Source organism: Salvelinus sp. IW2-2015, linkage group LG13 (assembly GCF_002910315.2).
Source record: "Salvelinus sp. IW2-2015 linkage group LG13, ASM291031v2, whole genome shotgun sequence".
Taxonomy (NCBI): Eukaryota; Metazoa; Chordata; class Actinopteri; order Salmoniformes; family Salmonidae; genus Salvelinus; species Salvelinus sp. IW2-2015.
Genome location: NC_036853.1, coordinates 21757760 through 21777658, shown reverse-complemented (window position 1 = coordinate 21777658; position 19899 = coordinate 21757760). Strand labels below are relative to the sequence as shown.

Sequence of the window (19899 nt, the reverse complement as noted above, 5' to 3'; positions counted from 1 at the left end):
GAGCCGAAAGAAAGACCGGAACCACAAATAAACAATTACATGCCTTTAGCACAACATGACAGTGTTACATTACTGTTATAGCTCTCATGAGTCCTCTGAAACATGACGCGCCAAACCGCGCTTCTTAACACCCGCCCGCTTAACCTGAAAGCCAGCCGCACCAATGTGTCGGAGGAAACACCGTTCAACTGATGACAGAGGTCAGCCTGCAGGCGCCCGCCACAAGGAGTCGCTAGAGCGCGATGAGCCAAGTAAAGCATCCCCGGCCAAACCCACCGCTAACCCGGATGACGCTGGGACAATTGTGCGCTGCCCTATGGGTCTCCCGATCACAGCCGTGACAACCTGGGATCGTACCCGGGTCTGTAGTGACGCCTCTAGCATGGCGATGCAGTGCCTTAGACCGCTGCGCCACTCGGGAGGCCCACCCCTGGCCTTTTAACCAATGACTGACTAGGTGTTACATAATGAGAGAAACTGGTCAGTGAAAGAGGGATATCATTTACTCTGTTCAATGAGGGAGAGTATCGCTTGGCACAGAGGTTTGGTCTTGTCCCCAACTTCCCCCGAGATCTGGGAAGGAATCTCCAGCGTGCTTGTTTGCTTGTTTGTTGCTATAGAAACGACACTGGGGCCTGGTGAATCCATTGCTGTGTTTAATGAGGACCATATGAAAGTAAAAACATTTCTTTAAACATTATATAGTTCAGCCCACCGGCCAGCAGATTCCTCTGGGCTCTCATCCTTGTTCTGCCTCTAACGGGACAGAAACCAGACCTAAACAACTATTACACAATCATACACATTYGTGTACTGAGAAAGAGGTGGGTTTCTTCTAAACATGTGTAACTATCCATGTACAGTGACTTCAGAAAGTATTTATACCCATTTATTCGACTTTTTCTTGTTACAGCCTGAATTCCAAATMGATTTTTCCCCACCCATCTACACACAATATCCCATAATGACAAATGAAAACATGTTAGCTAATTTATTGAACATGAAATACAGAACCATCTAATTGACATAATTATTCAGACCCCTTTGCTATGACACTCCAAATTGAGCTCAGGTGCATCCAATTTCCTTTGATCACCATTGAGATGTCGTTACAACTTGATTGGATTCCACCTGTGGCCAATTCAATAGTTTGGACATGATTTAGAAAGAAACACACCTGTCTATAAGGTCCCACAGTTGACAGTGCATGTCAGAGCAGACACTACACCATGAAGTCTGAAGTCTGTAGATCTCTGAGATAGAATTGTGATGAGGCTTATATCTGGGGAAGGGTTTAACAATTTCTAGAGTGTTGAAAGTTTCCAAGCGCACCGTGGTCTCCATCACTGGGAAATGATAAAAATATGTAACTACCCAGACGTCAAAACCAAACTGAGCAACCGGGCAAGAAGGACCTTGTTCAGGGAGGTGACCAAGAACCCAATGACCACTGACAGAACTACAGAGTACCTTGGCTGAGATGGGAAAACCTGCCAGAAGGACAACAGTCTCTACAGCACTACACCAATCTGGGCTTTATGGGAGTGGCCAGACGGAAGCCACTCCCGAGAAAAAGGCACATGACAGCACGCCTGGAGTTTACTAAAAAGGCACGTGAAAGATAGTCTTCTGATGAGAATTTTTTTAATCTATTTGGCCTGAATGCAAAGCGCTATGTCTGGAGAAAACCAGGCACAGCTCATCACCCGTCTAACACCACCCCTACCGTGAAGCATGGAGGTGGCAGCATCATGGGGATTCTTTTCAGCAACTGGGACTGGGAGACTGGTAAGGATAGAGGGAACAATGAATGGAGCCATATACAGGCAAATTCTTGATGAGAACCTGCTTCACAGTGCAAACAACAGACTGGGGGCGAAGATTTACGTTCCGACAGGACAATGACCCTAAGCATATAGCCAAAGCAACGCTGGAATGGCTTCAGAACAAGAATGTGAAAGTCCTTGACCTGCAAAGCCAAAGCCCAGACTTGAATCCCATTGAAAATCTGTGGAAAGACTTGAAGATTGCGGTTCACAGCCACTTCCCATCTAACTTAACAGGGCTTGAGAAAATCTGCAAGGAAGAAAATCCCCAAATCCAGATGTGCAAAAGCTGAAACAGAAATACCCAAGTTGACTCAAAGCTGCAATCGCCACCAAAGGTGATAAAGCATTGACTCGTGTGTGAATCCTTATGGAAATGAGAATTCTATATTTCATTTTCAATACATTTTCAAACATTTCCAAAACATGTTTTCACTGTTATTATGGGGTATTGCATGTAGATAGGTGAGACAGAAAAACAAAATAAATGGATTTCAGGCTGTAACAAAATGTGGAATAATTCAAGGGGTATGACTACTTTCTAAAAGCTCTGTATCTGCAGAGAAATAAACAAGGAACAAGATAAATGTGTCTCAACTTGACATTAACAGGCCTGAGGAGCAGACAGACATAACTACTATGGAGCAATGGGGGAGGGAGTGGCACAGCATTCAGAAGGGCCTACATGCTTGTGTGTGTGTGTGTTGGTGCACTGCTGACGCTAGAGCGGAGATAATTAGACTGCCTGCAGGCCAGAGAAATCATCTGTAGAGAAACATCATGTAGGAGTTCTCCATTGAAGCGGAGAGCTCAACCTTTATGTATACATTCTCAGCAGTACCACATAGCAACACAGCCACACACCCAGCTGAACACGGCACAGCCATGGCAGCAGGCGCCCATACGCTACTGTATGCAGGTTCCGTTTTAAGAGGAACCTGATGTAAGTGAAGTGCCATGGGCCAATTTAAAATCTTTTAAAGCCAGTATTAGAGGCCCAGTAGCGTAGTTTCAGTTGAAGAGAGAACTCCACCTACCACAGGGATGGATGCGTAGCTCGTCTCCGGGGGAAACGTGAAGACAGTTGCCGTAGTAACAGGACTGCTGGGGGGAGGGGTCACTATGAGTCCAGCTGTGCAGATGTGTACCTGTTGAGGATGGACAAAGTCAGACAACTTCCTCAATACCACCACTACTCCCATACAATATAATAGCATTACACACAGGGCACAGGACTGTGTGCTAGAACAACTATGGCATTTCAACGATAGTTGCAACCCTCCATTTGTACTAGTCCGTCTCCTCGCATCCAGTCTCACATGGGCAGAAGACTTATGTTTGATCTAACAGACTAGTTATTTAATCTCTAAACAGGGTTGGGGAGTAACTGATTACATGTAAGCCACTGATTACATGTAATCAATTACATGCAATTGGGTTACAAAAAAACAGGACCCAGTTACGTTACCAGCACATATATAGTAATCAGATTAGAGATACTTTTAAAAAACTAGATGATTCCCTATTGGATTACTTTTCAATTCAGAAAGGATGTTCGCGAAAACAGAAAGGTGTCAATATAGTTTTTCTCAATGACATTCAATTCAGCTTTGAAAAAAGGCGCAGGTTTAAGTTTTTTTTCCAACTGAGCGAATCTAACCACAAGTCAGAGACCACTAGGATGACACACCAAATGCATTTGGTGGATCCTMTTTGTCTTCTTCTAATACCTCTTATAAGGAAAGTCAGCAATTTACGTTACTGAGTTTGGATAATCCAACAGTTACATTACTGATAACAATTTGACAGGTAACGGATTACATTTAGAAAGTAACCTACCCAACCCAGTCTCTAAAACATGTCACACACGGCCTTAAAATGTCACATTGAATGGAAATGTCGCCTTCACAGCAGCGGTGGACCCAATTGGCTAAGTCAAGCTGTGCTGGTGTCCTGATGACACGCTTGGCTGGGTGAGGTCATATGACTGTCAAGAACAAGTTTTCATTGGCCGGGTGAAGACGGATAACTGCTGAGGTCCCTTGCTGAGAGAAAGTGAACCACAGTGATTCACGCTTTGCATGACACTGACTCACAGGGCAATACTGTTGGACACACAATGTCTCCTTGTACCCTTTACTCCCCACAAACCATGCGTGACTGCCCCAGACAGAGCAGCCTCAAGGTAAATCATTACAGAGGACCCACCTCAAACTCAAATCAACTGTGTAGCAGGGGAAGGTGCAATGAGGCAAGACGGCCACAAAAACGTCTCATCGTGAGGGGCTGCAGTACCCACACTTGCAGTACTGTACTAGGCGATGTCTGCATTGAGCATTTAGCTATATGTGTATGAGCCACATATGTTAGTGTATATGTGTACAGCACATCAGTTACAACATAAGTGTTCCCGATTTACAACACATTAAAGAGTAGCAGTTCTGTTTTCATATACTACAGGCTCCTTTAGTCAACAGTCTCTTCAAGTCCATTCCCTCTAAAWTAAAAGCAGTGGACATAGGGCGTGTTCATTCCCATACACTCCCTCCCTCTGGCCCCCCGGGCAACGACTGCTTCCCATTGTTGATTTTCAGTCTGCTTTGAAGGAGCGAGAGAAGAGGAGCGAGASAAGAGCGGCGAGAGGCCGAGCCACAGATTCCACCTGGGGTCTCGCTCCATCTTTATATGTGTTTTTATTAAGCCCATTAATAAATCAAACCCATCGTGAGTCGTACAGCGCCTGTTTCAAAGAGCAGGCTCACCTCCCAGGTGGGAACGGAGGTTTTATAATAAAGAGTGTGTCTCGTTCATAATGATGGCAGATAAAGTCTGAAGAGTTTAAAATACATCATTCTCCCCTCTCCCTGTGGGGCCAAAGCTTTAATGAGAGCTGGATCTTCCCAAAATGAAAAGGTATATGGATGCACAAAAATACTCTGTTTCTGGAGAAGCTGTCGGCACACACACACACACACACACACACACACACACACACACACACACACAGAGAGAGGAATGCCAGCAGTTGGAGAAAGGATTTGTGAGGCTGCCGTTTCCCAGGAGAAGCTGTGGGTAAAGCATGTTAGTGTGTCTGAAATGTGTTGCGGCCCAATGCCCAAGGGGGTGAGACAGCGAGAAGACACTCAAATGGTCCATTCTATTCTCCTACTCAAAATATAACCAAGAAGAGAATCACACCCTCCAAAATAAATGCTCAATTTCTGACTGCTGCAACAGACAGAAGAAGCCGGGGACTACGAGGGAGACCACTGAATGCTGTCAGACGATAGACGATAAAGCCATGTTGGTTTAATACGTAAAGAAATGTCAAATTTTTTAAGATACACTACATGACCAAAAGTATATGGACACCTGTTCGTCAAACATCTCATAAAAAAAAAAGAATGGGCATTAATATGGAGTTGGTCCCTCCTTTGCTGCTATAACAGCCTCCACTCTACTGGGAAGGCTTTCAAGAAGCCACGAGCATCAGTGAGATCGGGCACTGATGTTGGGCGATTAGGCCAGGCGCGCAGTCGGCATTCCAATTCATCCCAAAGGTGTTCGATGGGGTTGAGGTCAGGGCTCTGTGTAGGCCAGTCAAGTTCTTCCACACTGATCTCGACAAACCATTTCTGTATGGACCTCGTTTTGTGCACGGGGCTGTTGCCACAAAGTTGGAAGCACAGAATCATCTAGAATGRCATTGTATACTGTAGCGTTAAGATTTCCCTTCACTGGAACTAAGAMGCCTAGCCTGGACCATGAAAAACAGCCCCAGACCATTATTCCTTCATCAAAACTTTAGTTGGCACTAAACATTGGGGCCGTAAGCATTTTCCTGGCATCCCGACAAACCCAGATTTGTCCGTCAGACTGCGTGATTCATCACTCCAGAGAACTCATTTCCACTTCTCCAGTCCAATGGTGCACAAGCTTTACACCACTCCAGCCGACGCTTGGCATTGCGCATGGTGATCTTTGGCTTGTGTGCGGCTGTTCGGCCATGGAAAGCCATTACATGACTCTCCCGACGAACAATTATTGCGCTGGCGTTGCTTCCAGAGACAGTTTGGAACTTGGTAGTTAGTATTGCAACCGAGGACAGACGATTTTTACACGCTACGCGCTTCAGGACTRGCCGTTCCGGTTCTGTGAGTTTGTGTGCCTTATCACTTCACGGCTGAGCCGTTGTTGCCCCTAGATGTTTCCACTTTACAATAACACTTACAGTTGACCAGGGCAGATATAGCAGGCCAGACATTTGACAAACTGACTTGTTGGAAAGGTGGCATCCTTGTGCTACGTTGTCACAGCTCTTCAGTAAGGCCATTCTACTGCCAATGTGTGTCTATGGAGATTGCATGGCTGCGTGCTCAATTTTATACACCTGACAGCAACGGGTGTGTCTGAAATAGCCAAAATCACTCTTTGGAGGGATGTCCACATACTTTTGTATATATAGTGTACTTCAAACCAAAATAACACTCATGAAATGAAGTCAACATTTAACCTTCATGTGAAGAGAGTGTATGCTCATTGGCAATGTCAGTATAGAAGTCCCTACTCTGTACACCAAGCAGGCTGGGGTGAGGCAGCTGTCGTCTCAATGCTCCTCTATGCTGTTCTCCACTGGAGAAAAAAAATGGGGGGAAAAACTAAGCAACCTACTGAAGGTTCTCACAGCCCCCCGTCAGTCACAGAACGCTTCAGCCTGCCTGACACGCTAACGAATCATCTGTCTGTCTGTGTGTCTGTCAATCTCATAGTCTGTGTGTCTGTCTGCCTGCTAAACTGTCTGCCTGTCTGTGTCTGTCAAGCCCCCAGCCACCCCCCCTCTCCCTCTCCCTCTCCCTCTACAGAGCCTGACAACCACAGAGCAGCTGTGAGTGGTTGCCATTCCGAGGTTGCTGTGGAAACCTCGGGGGCTAAGCTGGAGTCTTTTTTTGCGGGCGAGTGGAGTCACGCAGCCGTAATTTCAAACGCTTGGACGAAGCCTTGGCCTGTTCGGCATGACGTGTGGAGAGAGGGAGGGAAGTGTGGGTAATTGCTGACATAAGGAGAGTGGGAATCTTTATCGGGGAACAAAAACATCTGATGAAAACAAGTGTGGAATCTGCTTGTTGTTTGTGCTTGTTGCATGAGCGTCTTTAGTGCACATAGTTTCCCTCGGTTCCTCACTCATTACGRCTGATTAACAAGCCCAGATGGACAGTGTGGAGCCGACATGGACAGGAAGCAGGACACACACTGAGGGTTATGACAGATCTGGTGACAGAGTGACAAGTCCATCACCTATCCCATGAAATCAATGGCAGTGATTATACACTAGTCCATAGTACAGACACCCACCCATAGACAGATGAGCTGTTATGCTGGCCAACAGGATGGTTTTTACAATTCTGGTTTAAGGGGGTTGTTCAGAACAAAGTTCTACAATAAATTGTGGAGGAATTCATTACTAGGTACAATAGACTTTGGGTTATGGGTAAATTAATTTCATTCATCATATACAAGAGTGCTTCAGACATAAGGTTCTCTCGATTTAGTGGCTTCCTCGTTGAATACAAGGCCCCTAACCAAACAGTACAAAGACACTGGACAAGAGGGAACGCAGTAGCTCCCTCTCCCTCCTATCTCACCTGTGAGGGTGCGCTGCAGGACAGTCCTCCGCTGATCTCGCTGATGCGTGCGGCTGCCGTGGGGTTGGAGGAGCTGATGAGGACCGGCCCACTGATCTCCATGGAGTGTCTCTGGGGGGGCGGGGCCAGACAGGGCTTGTGGGACATGGTGAGGGAGGTGAACGAGTGGCGCTTCTTACTGTTTTTCTTCTCCCCGGCACGGTGGGGGCCCCCGTTACTCTGGGGGCCCGACGAGGCKCCCTCGCCAGAGTCCCCACTGGAGTCCCCAGGCTTGTCTAACTCAATCAGCTGGCGGGCCGCAGAGTTAAACTACAGAAGGAGAGAGGAAACAGGATGACATAGGGAAGGGAAGGCGGGAAAAGGAGAAGGGAGAACATGGAGATCAGGATGTAGAGGGGTAGATAGGAGAGAAAGGGAGTTGTTAATATGATAATGAAAGCTGTCACTCTTCATAATGAAACTAGCTATAGTGAAAACCACCCTTTGCCGTTATCTGATGGGAGAAAGCAGTGTGCTGAGAATGCTGCCAGTGCCAGGGGGTTGAGAGAAGACCTTGGGCTCAGGGGGAGTGGAGGGTTTTCAGGCAGCCAGCGAGCGGAGGAGACTGCAGGCCTTCACGGCCTCTTTCGTGTGAGGCAGGAATCAAAGGAGGAACACTAAAAAGGGTTTAGCTAATCACAGGGAGGACGAGGGAGCACTCCACGACACAGATAGCCCCGAGCTGCTCTTCCTCTACTTAGAACATCAAAGCGGAGAATTTTCACACCAATCCTGAGGAGAGGCAGTGCTAAGCTGGGTTCACCAAGTGGTCCCGTGTACACACGTAGCACTAGATCAGATGTACAGCCAAATATAGAACGGGTATCAGTATAGAATCACTGCACAGACAGAACTCCCCATCCATAATCAAGTGTGGTTATGCAAGACCTAGATTTGAGTTTGTCCTCTGACAGTGCCAGAATTGTTCATATTTTCTTTTAAAAAGCTATTTACTGTGTGACATATGCTGAATGTACAGTACTCATCATTTGGATATTTGTGTAACCTGTGCGAGACACGAGTAAAAAATGTCTTCCTTGGAGGAAAACATAGTATGTCTGCTGTGAAAACACAGCCAATTGTATATGCACGAATGGTTTCGCATCCATTCCCTTCAAAAACGCCCCCGTCGGGATATTAGACAAACCTAAAAATCTGTCACATGAATGGGGCCTTTTTCTCCTCCTCTGCTTCTAAGAATGTCACTTTCGACGTCAGAATCAAAGATTACCTTCACAAAAGCATTCACACGGAAAAAGGTCTTGCCTTCCTCAAATTGTGCTTCCTTTTATGACATGTCTCCGCCCACTCCTGTGTTTCTCTCTACCATGCTCCTCCATTAAGAGAGAAATGCTGTTCGAAAAGGTTTTCATAGTGCCACTGGTTACTTCTGCATGTTACTTCTACATTCTCCGGTTATGTTTCAGGTCTATTACACAGGTAAGGTTCATCATCCCAGCAGACAGTTCTCTACTAAAACAGCAGTGATCAGTAAGGCTTTTGTAGGACAGTGAATTACCTCAGGATGCCCAATCAGCAGTAAATCTACTGGAATGTTTAGTACTTCGGTGAAATATATTTTGACCGTTTTCAGGGGCGAAGCAACAGGGGAGAGCAGAGAGAGCACTAATGTGCACATTTCGCAAGATGTCTAACAAAGCAAAAATTATAGCACTAACACACTCAGCATTTTCCAACCTCTTCCTGAGGTAAAATGCTCCCCTGGACATATCAGGGACGCTCCGGTTAACACTTGGAGGAACATTTCGCTTACCTCAACATATGATATGGGGAAGATTCCTATTTTATCCCCCAGCATTCCCTCTGCCCAGTTTTCATCCACTCGGCGAATCACAGTCAGAATATCATCCTAGAAGAGAAAATAGAGAGAGGTTGTTACTGGGCAGACTGTCATTAAAGATGCTGCTAACCAGCAGAGTTTTAGATCCTTTATGAAGAGAGAGAGAACATGTTTTATTAAAAACTAAAAGGAAGTGCCCACATTAAGGCTAGACTGCATTATAAGAGCAATAAACTGGATCCTGTTTAGAAAGGAACAAGCCAAGCACTTTCCTTTGTTTCAGATTTTGCTCATAAGACATAAAAAACAGCAGACAGCTTATAAAAGTCAAAGATAGAAAGTAATGACCCATTGGGTATATTTGAATAGATCCAGGAATGAAGTAATTTAGCAACAGGGGTTGGAACCGGTTCAGGGATACGTTAAAATAACACAATTATTTTACATTTATACTGTTCTGGAACAGAACCGTTATTTTAAACACATGGGAACCGGTTAATGCTGTTCTTTTACGTTCTGGGCATTTTTTTCCCTGTCCCACAAAAATCGCATCACAGCTCTATTCATGTGACAGTTTTTAGCGTCTATGCAAAGCCCTCACTCTGTCACTCAGAAACGTGTTCCAGTGTCTGCCTGTCAGTGCGTGTGTAGGCTACCTGCCCCTGCGGAAGCATAGGTTACTGTAGAATGCTGACGATGTTACAACTGTGATTCAGAAATTAGGAAGAGAAATGTTTAATTAGAGAAGAATTTAACTTTTTCAATGCTAGTTAAGGATACTATAATGTCATCTAATTCAGATAACGTGTGTCATAAGATGCCCAGTGCTTCAAGTCTCCTACWCCCCACCTGCAAAATTTCAGTTGTATCTCACGCCCTACATGTGTCTGTCCATAGTGACTGGCAGCACAGTGTGTGTTTGTCTTTCATTATGGTTAAACCATGCAAAAGACAATATGCTCTTAACAACCTTCCTATACAGATTAAATAGCTTACCTGCTCCATTATGAGCTGCTGTATCCGCACTGATTGGTGAAGCCATTTAATGTCAAACTAAATGTAAAAATGTTTTTTTTTAAAGAAATGTATTTGAGGTTTAAAAAGGAACAATATAAACCGGTAATTTTTGGGTGTTTGAACCGGTTCAGAACTTTATTTTTCTGGTTAGAACAGTGGAATGATTTTTTTGGGGGTTCTGTTTTCGATTGGAAAATAATTTGTTCCAACCCGCTTAGCAATTGTACAGTAGGTGCAGTGTGAGCGTGGATAACTGGTCCTCTACACTAGGAGGGAAAATGTATTGCATCAGCAGGACACGTCCACAAAGACCGCCACGAACTCACTCAGTGTGGTCAGGGTTAAGCCACAGAGCTTTTACAATCAACAGTTGAGCGGTTAGACGCTCCAAAAACAGGAAAATGACAGCTTAGAAAAAAATAGTATACGTTGTAATTAAAACTCTTGCTACTATGTCCTATGTGGTACGTCTGTAAAGTCTAGTGTCGTCACGATACCCACATTTTACAAACGATGCCAGGCCAAGTATCACGATATCAAGTAGTATCGGGAGGGGGGGAATGTTATGCTCATGTGCTACACAACCAATCTGTGACTGATGTTCACACTTCTACTCAATAAAACACATACTGAACATAACGTCACACTGTTCAATGTATAACATAGAATGGCTAATTTCTCATATTTGCAAAGGTCTACCTGTGATTTGCTGGAGGAAGGAATATACATGCATAATGATCTGCATGTCATTGTGTCAGTAAGGGGAAAACACTGCATGAAACCTACTCATCAGTTCACACACTCACACTCCCTCGCTCTCTTTCTCTCTCTCATAAGCACACACACACCACTCATAAGCACACTCACAAACACACACTGCTCCCAACTTTAAAAAATGTTAGGCACCAAACAGAATGTAAGGTGCACCAGAAAAATATAGGTTTTTGATATAGTTAGGCCTATATGAATCCTAACTTTGAATAAACATCTTGTGAGTAGCAGACCCTTTTCCTTTCTTCCTGTGCCAATCAAATTTGCCTAGATCTACTGTGAAGTTACCAGGTTGTTAGCTAGCTTGGTAACATGACTGAAAATTGTGTGTTATCAAACCAATAATTAGCGGTCAGGGATTGGTTTAAAAATGTCTCGCGACATGGTTTGTGAAATTATATCAAATGCGCGCAAAATCGTGCAGGAAGAATAAACGTTAGCTCCGGTTATATGAGTCAACATTTCTTTCATACCATTTGACATTTTCTATGCCTTTTTCCATGCTGTTGCAAAGCTGTTTTTCTTCTCTGGCATTGCTGCATGGCAGCGAACTTGCAAAGCCTATACTCAGACTGGCCTGTGCTCTTGGTTATATCAGGGATGAAATGATATACAATGTATCAACTTTGCTTGCTCTGTGCACTGCTCCAATGTATCACATGTAACAGAAGACTGATCAGGGTCTCTCTCCATCCCCACTCATCATCAAGGCTATATTATATTTACAAAACTGATGGAGGAATAGATGCGCTGGGAGGGCAGACGGAGAGAAGCAGGTGGGTGAGGGCTGGTAGAGGATGCTGAGAGAAGCAGGTGGGTGAGGGCTGGTAGAGGATGCTGAGAGAAGCAGGTGGGTGAGGGCCTGGTAGAGGATGCTGAAGAAGCAGGTGGTGAGGCTGGTAGAGGATGCTGAGAGAAGCAGGTGGGTGAGGGCTGGTAGAGGATGCTGAGAAGCAGGTGGGTGAGGGCTGGTAGAGGATGCTGAGAGAAGCAGGTGGGTGAGGGCTGGTAGAGGATGCTGAGAGAGCAGGTGGTGTAAGGGCTGGTAGAGGATGCTGAGAGAAGCAGGTGGGTGAGGGCTGGTAGAGGATGCTGAGAGAAGCAGGTGGGTGAGGGCTGTAGGGATGCTGAGAGAAAGCAGGTTGGGTTGAGGGCTGGTAGAGGATGCTGAGAGAAGCAGGTGGGTGAGGGCTGGTAGGGGATGCTGAGAGAAGCAGGTGGGTGAGGGCTGGTAGAGGATGTCGCTGGCTGATCACATCTGCCACATGTGATATGCGCAWGAAAGTGAACTGCACATTGGACCGGTGCAGACAAGAGACTAGTTGCTGTTGCTTCAAAAATGTATCTGAACTTAAACAACTGACTTTAGAAACATTTTATAACAGGCGCTAGTGGGTTTCTTTAGATTGGTAGGGCCGAAAAAGTTGGTAGTACTATATGAAAACGGTACTACAGTATTCTAAAATGTTGGTATCATAAGTAGTATTACACTTTGGTACCGTGATACTAGTATACCGTGCAACACTAGTAAAGTTGTCTATAACTCACCTTAGTAAAGGGCAGGCAATCCTTGTCTGCCTCCTTGTCTTTGAGCTCAAAGTCATAGAGGGCCTTGCACTGTGGCGGGGGCTGCGGCAGTGGCTTGATGATCTGGACAAAGTTGGTGGGGAAGAAACCGTGGACTCCGCCAATCTCCCCGTGGTACCAATTCTCATCCACCTGACGTCGCAGGATGATGACGTCACCCTTACCGAACTTGAGGTCCCCAGGTTCCTTGCCATCGTAGTTGTACAGGGCCTTGGCACAGGGCAGCTGGGGTACACCCTGTAGAGGGAGAGAGAGAACGAGAGTTCAGGCTAGACCCAAAATATCAGGACTGATGGAGCACCACTCAGAAGCACATAAATTTTTCAAAACCCAGAGAGGTGTAACTGAAGACCAGAGCCACTAGGGACAAGAGCACAGTGAGGGGTAGTAGAGAGCACAGTGAGGGGTAGTAGTGATGGGTCACTCACACACACACACACACGAGGGAATCAGGAATAAACCATCCTGACTTGAGCAGAGGAACACTTTCAGACAGACCGCGACGCCCTCACTCACCACTAGCCTATCATCCCTCCCTCAGGTGAATCATCGGCTTCCTCCAAGTCAGAGAGGGCCTCAGTCACCGCTCTCACCGGCATTCACCTCTCAGTTTCTCTCTAACCGAGAAAGAGACTCAAACGATGTACCTAAAAGAAGCTTGGCCCAAAACAGACACCAGATACTATGGGAACCAAAGGAAGGCCTACTTGCTATAGGAGCAGGAAGAAAGAAGAAGCAATAGATAAGAATACTCCTTGTTTTGGGAATGCAGTTAACAAAACCTGCATCTGTCTGAGTGTGTGTGTGTGTGTGTGTGCGCGCACGCGCGAGAGACACTGAATGTGTCTTGTTAGGGCCCCTTTAAGTGAGAAAGTCGGTTGTAGTACAGGATCAGAGTGAGACTGTGGTGAGCTTGGGTGTTTGTGGCTGGCTGGCTGTGTGTGTATGTGTAATGCAGCAGTCTAAACGCCCTGGGCCTGGCCCAGTTCTCTTACACAGGAAGGCTTGGTGGTCTCGACCTGCTAGTCCGGAGCCCTGAAAGGACCATTCAGGGGTGAGAACACAGAGGGGGGACCAGGGGGATCAATGAGCCCCATTCAGGATGGCTGTCCAAGAGGAGGGCACCCATCCAAAAATCCTCTACCCCCTTCCTATCCCTCCCTGTACCCTGTTAGAGGCCTTTAGAAGTGCTCAGAATCACAATCACTACCAACAGTGCCTGGATCCAAACACTGACAGGAAAGAAACTAGGCATTAAAGAGAGAACGGAGAAAGATACAGTCAAAGGTAAAGAGAAAGAGAAATGGGTGATAGAAAGAGGGTCTGGGAGAGAGGGAGGGAGAGAGGGAGAGAGAGAGAGCGAGAGAGAGAGAACGAGAGAACGAGAGAGAGGTGAAAGTAGAGTTTGGCGCAGGCAGGCACTGTGGTCTTGTTAAAGGCTAATGAAGTGTTTCGCGGCTGAGACGAGAACGAGAGTACAGAACACAGAGCTGTGATGCTGAGCCAGGGAGACATTACCCCGCCCGCGCACAATCACACAGCCCTGCTTAGACCTGGGCTCRGTCTTGCCTGGACCTCACAGCCAATCACACGCTGCACAGGATGGTCAGGGCTAAGGGGGGTCCGGGGGAGAGAGAAGAGGGGGGCAGGCAGCCCCCCAGATGTAAATGCACATTAACATTAAAAGCGCTGCTACTCGTTTAAAAATAACACTGCATGTTGTGCAGAAGAGGGAGAGGAGAAAAGGACGAAGAAAAAGGACAAACTGATATAAAACTGTGTACATTCAGACTGTTGGCACATTCAGGTCGCCTCATTTTCATGACATGGCTGTTCGTTAACCACCCTTAAGCTCGCTACACACCGTACGCAAACTCAGTGACTGAGCGGCACTTTCTGTGTACCTTTGTGTGGCTAAAATGTTGGAACGGACCGTATACGACGCTCTGTTTGCATAGGGTGTGTAGGGCCCTTTAAACTCAACAATGGTCAGTACACACCAACTACAGTCAGTGTATTGAGTATTGACTTTACTCTCCTCACAAACCCAGTTCTCTGCAGTCCAGTAGTGCTTTCCACACACACGCAGTCACAGACTCTCTCCCTCTCAACTCGATTTGCCTCACACAAGAGGAGCCGTCAGCAGATTTACATTTCCCTGTTCCACCCCAGTTTGAGAGATAGCGTAGAGTGGGGGTCGGGCGGGGGGGGGGGGGGTTGAAGAGACGGAGGGGGCTTCTGAATGGAAGAGTTGGTCTGCATGAATGAGATGGAAAAAGGATGGTGGGGGGGGTCGTTTCCGTTTTGCAACCATGGAAACTATGCTAATGTGTCTGAACTGGACCAACATGAAGGAGTCTAATCCAGGCTTCAGTCCAGTCCAAACAACTGGCCGCCAGCCCTCCCGCCATGACTGTGTTAGTCACTGTACGACTGGGTTTCACAATGTACCAGTTTATGCCAATGCCCTCTTGTTTATAAAAGAGGGAGAGCATCCCCCACACAAATGGTACAATCTCTTATGGCTTTTCACCCCCATCCGGAGAGAGGCAGACAGAACAGACTGCGTCAGGGAACATCTTCCCTGCTCCTCAGCCTCTCCGCTCCCACAGATAAAGCCTTGATACCTGTGTGTTGAGGTGGCTGGGGCTCCCTTCCCAGGGAGAGCAATGAGATGGAAATCAATAGATACTAAGGCTTTAAATACAGCCAAGGGAAGAGGGTAAACTTTCGCTCTAGTCCCCTCCCTCCCTCGCTCTACCTCTCCCCCCTCTCCCGCCCACATTAACAGCTGCTCTGAATGAAATGTTTAATGGAAGTCATCATTCATCAGCATAACTCTGTATCAGACAGAGCCGAGCAGGGAGCTTTATCTCACCACTGCACCTCTAATGAGAATCTGACTATAGGCCACAACTAATCACTTCTGCCCTGGTTATAGATTTAAGCACATGATTTGACAGTACACCATCACAGACCTACTGAGTGTGTGGTGGTGTGAGGACTACGGTTGAACATACTTCCACATCACACATGAGAGAGGCCGACTACACAAACACACTATTTCGATCCACAACTATGCACTCTCTAATTTGCAGAAAATGTGTTTGTGTGCGTGCATGTGCAAGAGCAGCAGTAACAGGCTGCGTGTGAGGGCAGGGATCATCAATAGATTCAGCCGCGGGAAGATTCTTTGAGCAGATGGTCAGGGGCTGGAACATAATTACAAATAACTGCAAATTGACCGCAAGAAGTCCAAACAGATATCATATTTGACTAAAACAATAATTTCAAACCTTGCTTACATTTGTATATGATCACATATACACTATATATACACAAAAGCATGTGGACACCCGTTCAAATGAGTGGATTTGGACATTTCAGCCACACCCGTTGCTGACAGGTATATACATTCGAGCACACCGCCATGCAATCTCCATTGACAAACATTGGCAGTAGAGTAACTTTTTTTTGCTCAAAACTTGGGGGGGGCCCAAATAGAAGTCACCCGCAAGCCAGATTTGGCCCACGGGCCGCCAGTTGGGGAACCCTGGTGAAAGGCAATATTGTCTGGCATCAGATGGTGTGTGTAATCCTACCTTCATCAAAGATAATGCAATTAGACCTGAGTGGAGTGCTATGTGGATTTGGCTGTAATAGTATTCACTTCCACAGCATCGAATCATTACAGAATTACAACACTGTTCTGCTCCAAAGCATAGCCAGATGTCAAAAACCAGCGAGCAAACAGACAACTACACAAAACACTATATGCATAAAGACACACGCAGAAAGACAGACAGGGGTAAGCTTAGGTCATTGCCTGTGGACTAGACTAACCCTAACCACCACTGACAACAGCAGCACTAGAAAAACAATCTGCCATTTTAACTGAGCAATCATAGGCTGTATACATGCCATGATTTATATTTACTGTAGTAGATTATGAAGAAAATGTCTGCTGCTCATCACACAGCTACTCTACCAAGTAACAGTAAGCAACTGCCATAGATGGCCATCGGACACACAGTCCTTTGACTACAGGTGCCTTTTGGGAAGTGAGGTCTACGCAGATCGTAGACAAAAACCCCTTTGCCAAAGAAAACTCCAGTCTCCAGTTTGGGAGGATTGAGGACTGTAGAGCTGTTCTTCTTCCAGCCATGTCTTTCGCCCCTGGGCTCGGTCTTTGTCAGCCCCCCCCGGAGCCAGAAAGATCCCAGACATTCCTGGACAAAACAGTATCTTTCTCCAACCAGCACGTGGCATTCGGTCTTCAGTTAACATGTCACCATTTACTGATGAGTCTCCCCTAGAGTTGAGAAAGCACACAGGAAGGGAGTGACACAATGTGAAAGTGTGGAATTCTACAGGCAGTAGCCATCTTGTTTTCATTAAAGTGCCATTACTTTAAATTGCTTCCTAATGGTCTCGTTTATGACCACTGGGAGAGCGCAGCCTTCCCTGTTCCCTGCCTTCTCTCTCTGCGCCCTCTCTGTACATACAATCCTGGGGGGGGGGGGGGTCTTCTGATTGTGGATCATAAGCAGGGAAAGGACTAAGGAAGGTCAAGGAAATAATTAACAACATTGAACAAAATTATAAAACGCAACATGTAAAGTGTTGTTCCCATGTTTCATGAGCTAAAAGATCTGAGGAATTTTTCATATGCACAAAAAGCTTCTCTAAAATGTTTGTTTATATCCCTGTTAGTGAGCATCTCTCCTTTGCCAAGATAATCCACCTGACAGGTGTGGCATATGAAAAAGCTGATTAAACAGAATGATCATTACACAGGTGCACCTTGTGCTGGGGACAATCGCGCGAGGCAAATGGTGGTTACACCAGATACAGACTGGTTTTCTAATCCACACTCCTACTTAAAAAAAAAAAAAGTGTGTGACTAACAGACACATACAGTGCATTTGGGAAAGTATTCAGACCCCTTGACTTTTCAAAACTTTGTTACGTTACAGCCTTATTCTAAAATGGATTAAATAAACATTTTTCTAAATCAATCTAAACACATTACCCCATAACAACAAAGCAAAAACAGTTTGAATTTTTTTGAATTTATAAAAAAATACAAAACAAATATACCTTAAGTATTCAGACCCTTTGCTATGCGACTTGAGCTCAGGTGCATCCTGTTTCCATTAATCATCTTTGAGATGTTTCTACAACTTCATTGGAGTCCACCTCTGGTAAATTCAATTGATTGGACATGATTTGGAAAGGCACACACACCTGTCTATATAAGGTCCCACAGTTGACAGTGCATGTCAGAGCAAAAACCAAGTCATAAGGTTGAAGGAATTGTCCGTAGAGCTCTGAGACAGGATTGTGTCGAGGCACAGATCTGGGGAAGGGTAGGGTACCAAAAAATGTCTGCAGCACTGAAGGTCCCCAAGAACACAGTGGCCGCCCGTAACAAAATGTTGAAAAGTCAAGGGGTCTGAATACTTTCCTAATGCACTGTATCTGTATTCCCAGTCATTTGAAATCCATAGTTTAGGACCTAATGAATACTTCAATTGGGGGTTAATGTGGTTCATTTGAGCTCGTCAGAGTCGGCAAGGTGAACCAGTTGTGATGTCTGCTATTTCAATAAATGAATCTCACCATGACAAAAAACGCTAACCTGCAGATATAGTACACTATATGCCAAAATATATTTTGATATGGTAAAATAATATTTGAGACGGTGCCTTCAGAAAGTATTCATACCCCTTCACTTGTTCCACATTTTGTTGTGTTACAGTCTGAATTCAATTTGTCTCACCCGTCTACACACACAATACCCCATAACGAAAAAGTGAAAACTTTGTTTTAGACATTTTTGCACATTTATTGAAAAGGAAATACAGATCTCATTTACATAAGTATTCACACTCCTAAATCAATACTTTGTAGAAGCACCTCTGGCAGCAATACAGCGGTGAGTCTTTCTGGGTAAGTCTAACACCTGGACTGTATAGTATTTGCACATTATTCTTAAAGGGGAAAAAAATCTTCAAGCTCGTTGTGGCTCATTGCTAGACAGCCATTTTCAAGTCTTGCCATAGATTTTCAAGCATATTTAAGTCAATATAGATTTTGCCTTGTGTTTTAGGTTATTGTCCTGCTGAAAGATGAATTTGTCTCCCAGTGTGTCAGAAAGCAGACTGAATCAGGTTTTCCTCCAGGACTTTGCCTGTGCTTAGCTCTATTCCGTTTCTTTTTATCCTAAAAAAAAACCTCCCTTGCCCTTTGAAATTCACTGCTCGACTGAGGGACACTAAAGATAATTGTATGTGCGGGGTACATAGATAGTAGTCATAAWTTTTTTTATGTTAAACACTATTATTGCAGACTGGGTCCATGCAACTTAAGAAATGTTTTACTCCTTGCCATAACAAAGGGGTTGAATACTTATTGACTCAAGACATCCCCGATTTTCATTTTTAATTCATTTGTAAAAAMAAATCTAAAAACAACAAATTCCACTTTGACATTATGGGTTATTGTGTGTAGGCCAGTGTCACAGCATCTAAATGTAATCAACTTTAAATTCAGGCTATAACAGCAAAACGTGGAAAAAGTCAAGGGGTGTGAATACTTTCTGAAAACACTCAAATCACTCAAATATTAGGGGGGGAAGGGTCCTTCACGTCACTGGTTAGAAGACAACCTGCAGAACACAGTCAGCAACATTTTGGAATATTGCATTTTGATAAGTGGGTCACCAAAAGAGAAATGCAATACGTTTGTCAATCACTCCTATCGATTATCACACAGAAATCAATTGCGTGAGAGGGGGAGATGAGGTTGCGCATCCTGTTAATACTAACACAGCTCAAAAACCACACGGAATCTGGAAATAATGTGTGCGTCACTGGTTAGTGGACAATTTGTAGAAGACAGCCATCTGCATTTAAAAGTGTTTAATTTATATTCAGTGGGTCTCCAACGCCGTAAATGTAATGCTTCACCATCTGGCACTTCGACAGACGAATCTGGCTTTGGGGGATGTCAGGAGAACGCTACCATAGTGCCAACTGTAAAGTTTGGTGGAGGAATAATGACCTGGGGCTGGTTTTCATGGATTGGGCTAGGCCCCTTAGGGAAATGTCAACAGTGTGACATTCGAGATGATTCTGTGCTTCCAACTTTGTGGCAACTGTTTAGGGAAGGCCCTTTGTTTCAGCATGACAATCCCCCGTGCACAAAGCGAGGT

General features: G+C 45.3%; 1 protein-coding gene across 2 annotated transcripts in view; it reads right to left on the bottom strand.

Moving 5' to 3' along the window:
- Positions 1–19899, bottom strand: part of LOC111972298 (E3 ubiquitin-protein ligase SH3RF1-like) — a 52329-nt gene that overhangs the window by 9178 nt on the left and 23252 nt on the right. For both annotated transcript variants that reach the window (XR_002878414.1, XM_023999261.1), the window contains exons 3-6: positions 12645–12920; positions 9282–9377; positions 7469–7777; positions 2864–2974 (exon numbers count right to left, since the gene is read on the bottom strand). Coding sequence is in view for 1 of the 2 variants with exons in the window: in XM_023999261.1 (XP_023855029.1) it covers positions 2864–2974; positions 7469–7777; positions 9282–9377; positions 12645–12920 (792 nt within the window). In the remaining variant the exon portion in view is untranslated. The remainder of the gene's footprint in view (positions 1–2863; positions 2975–7468; positions 7778–9281; positions 9378–12644; positions 12921–19899) is intronic.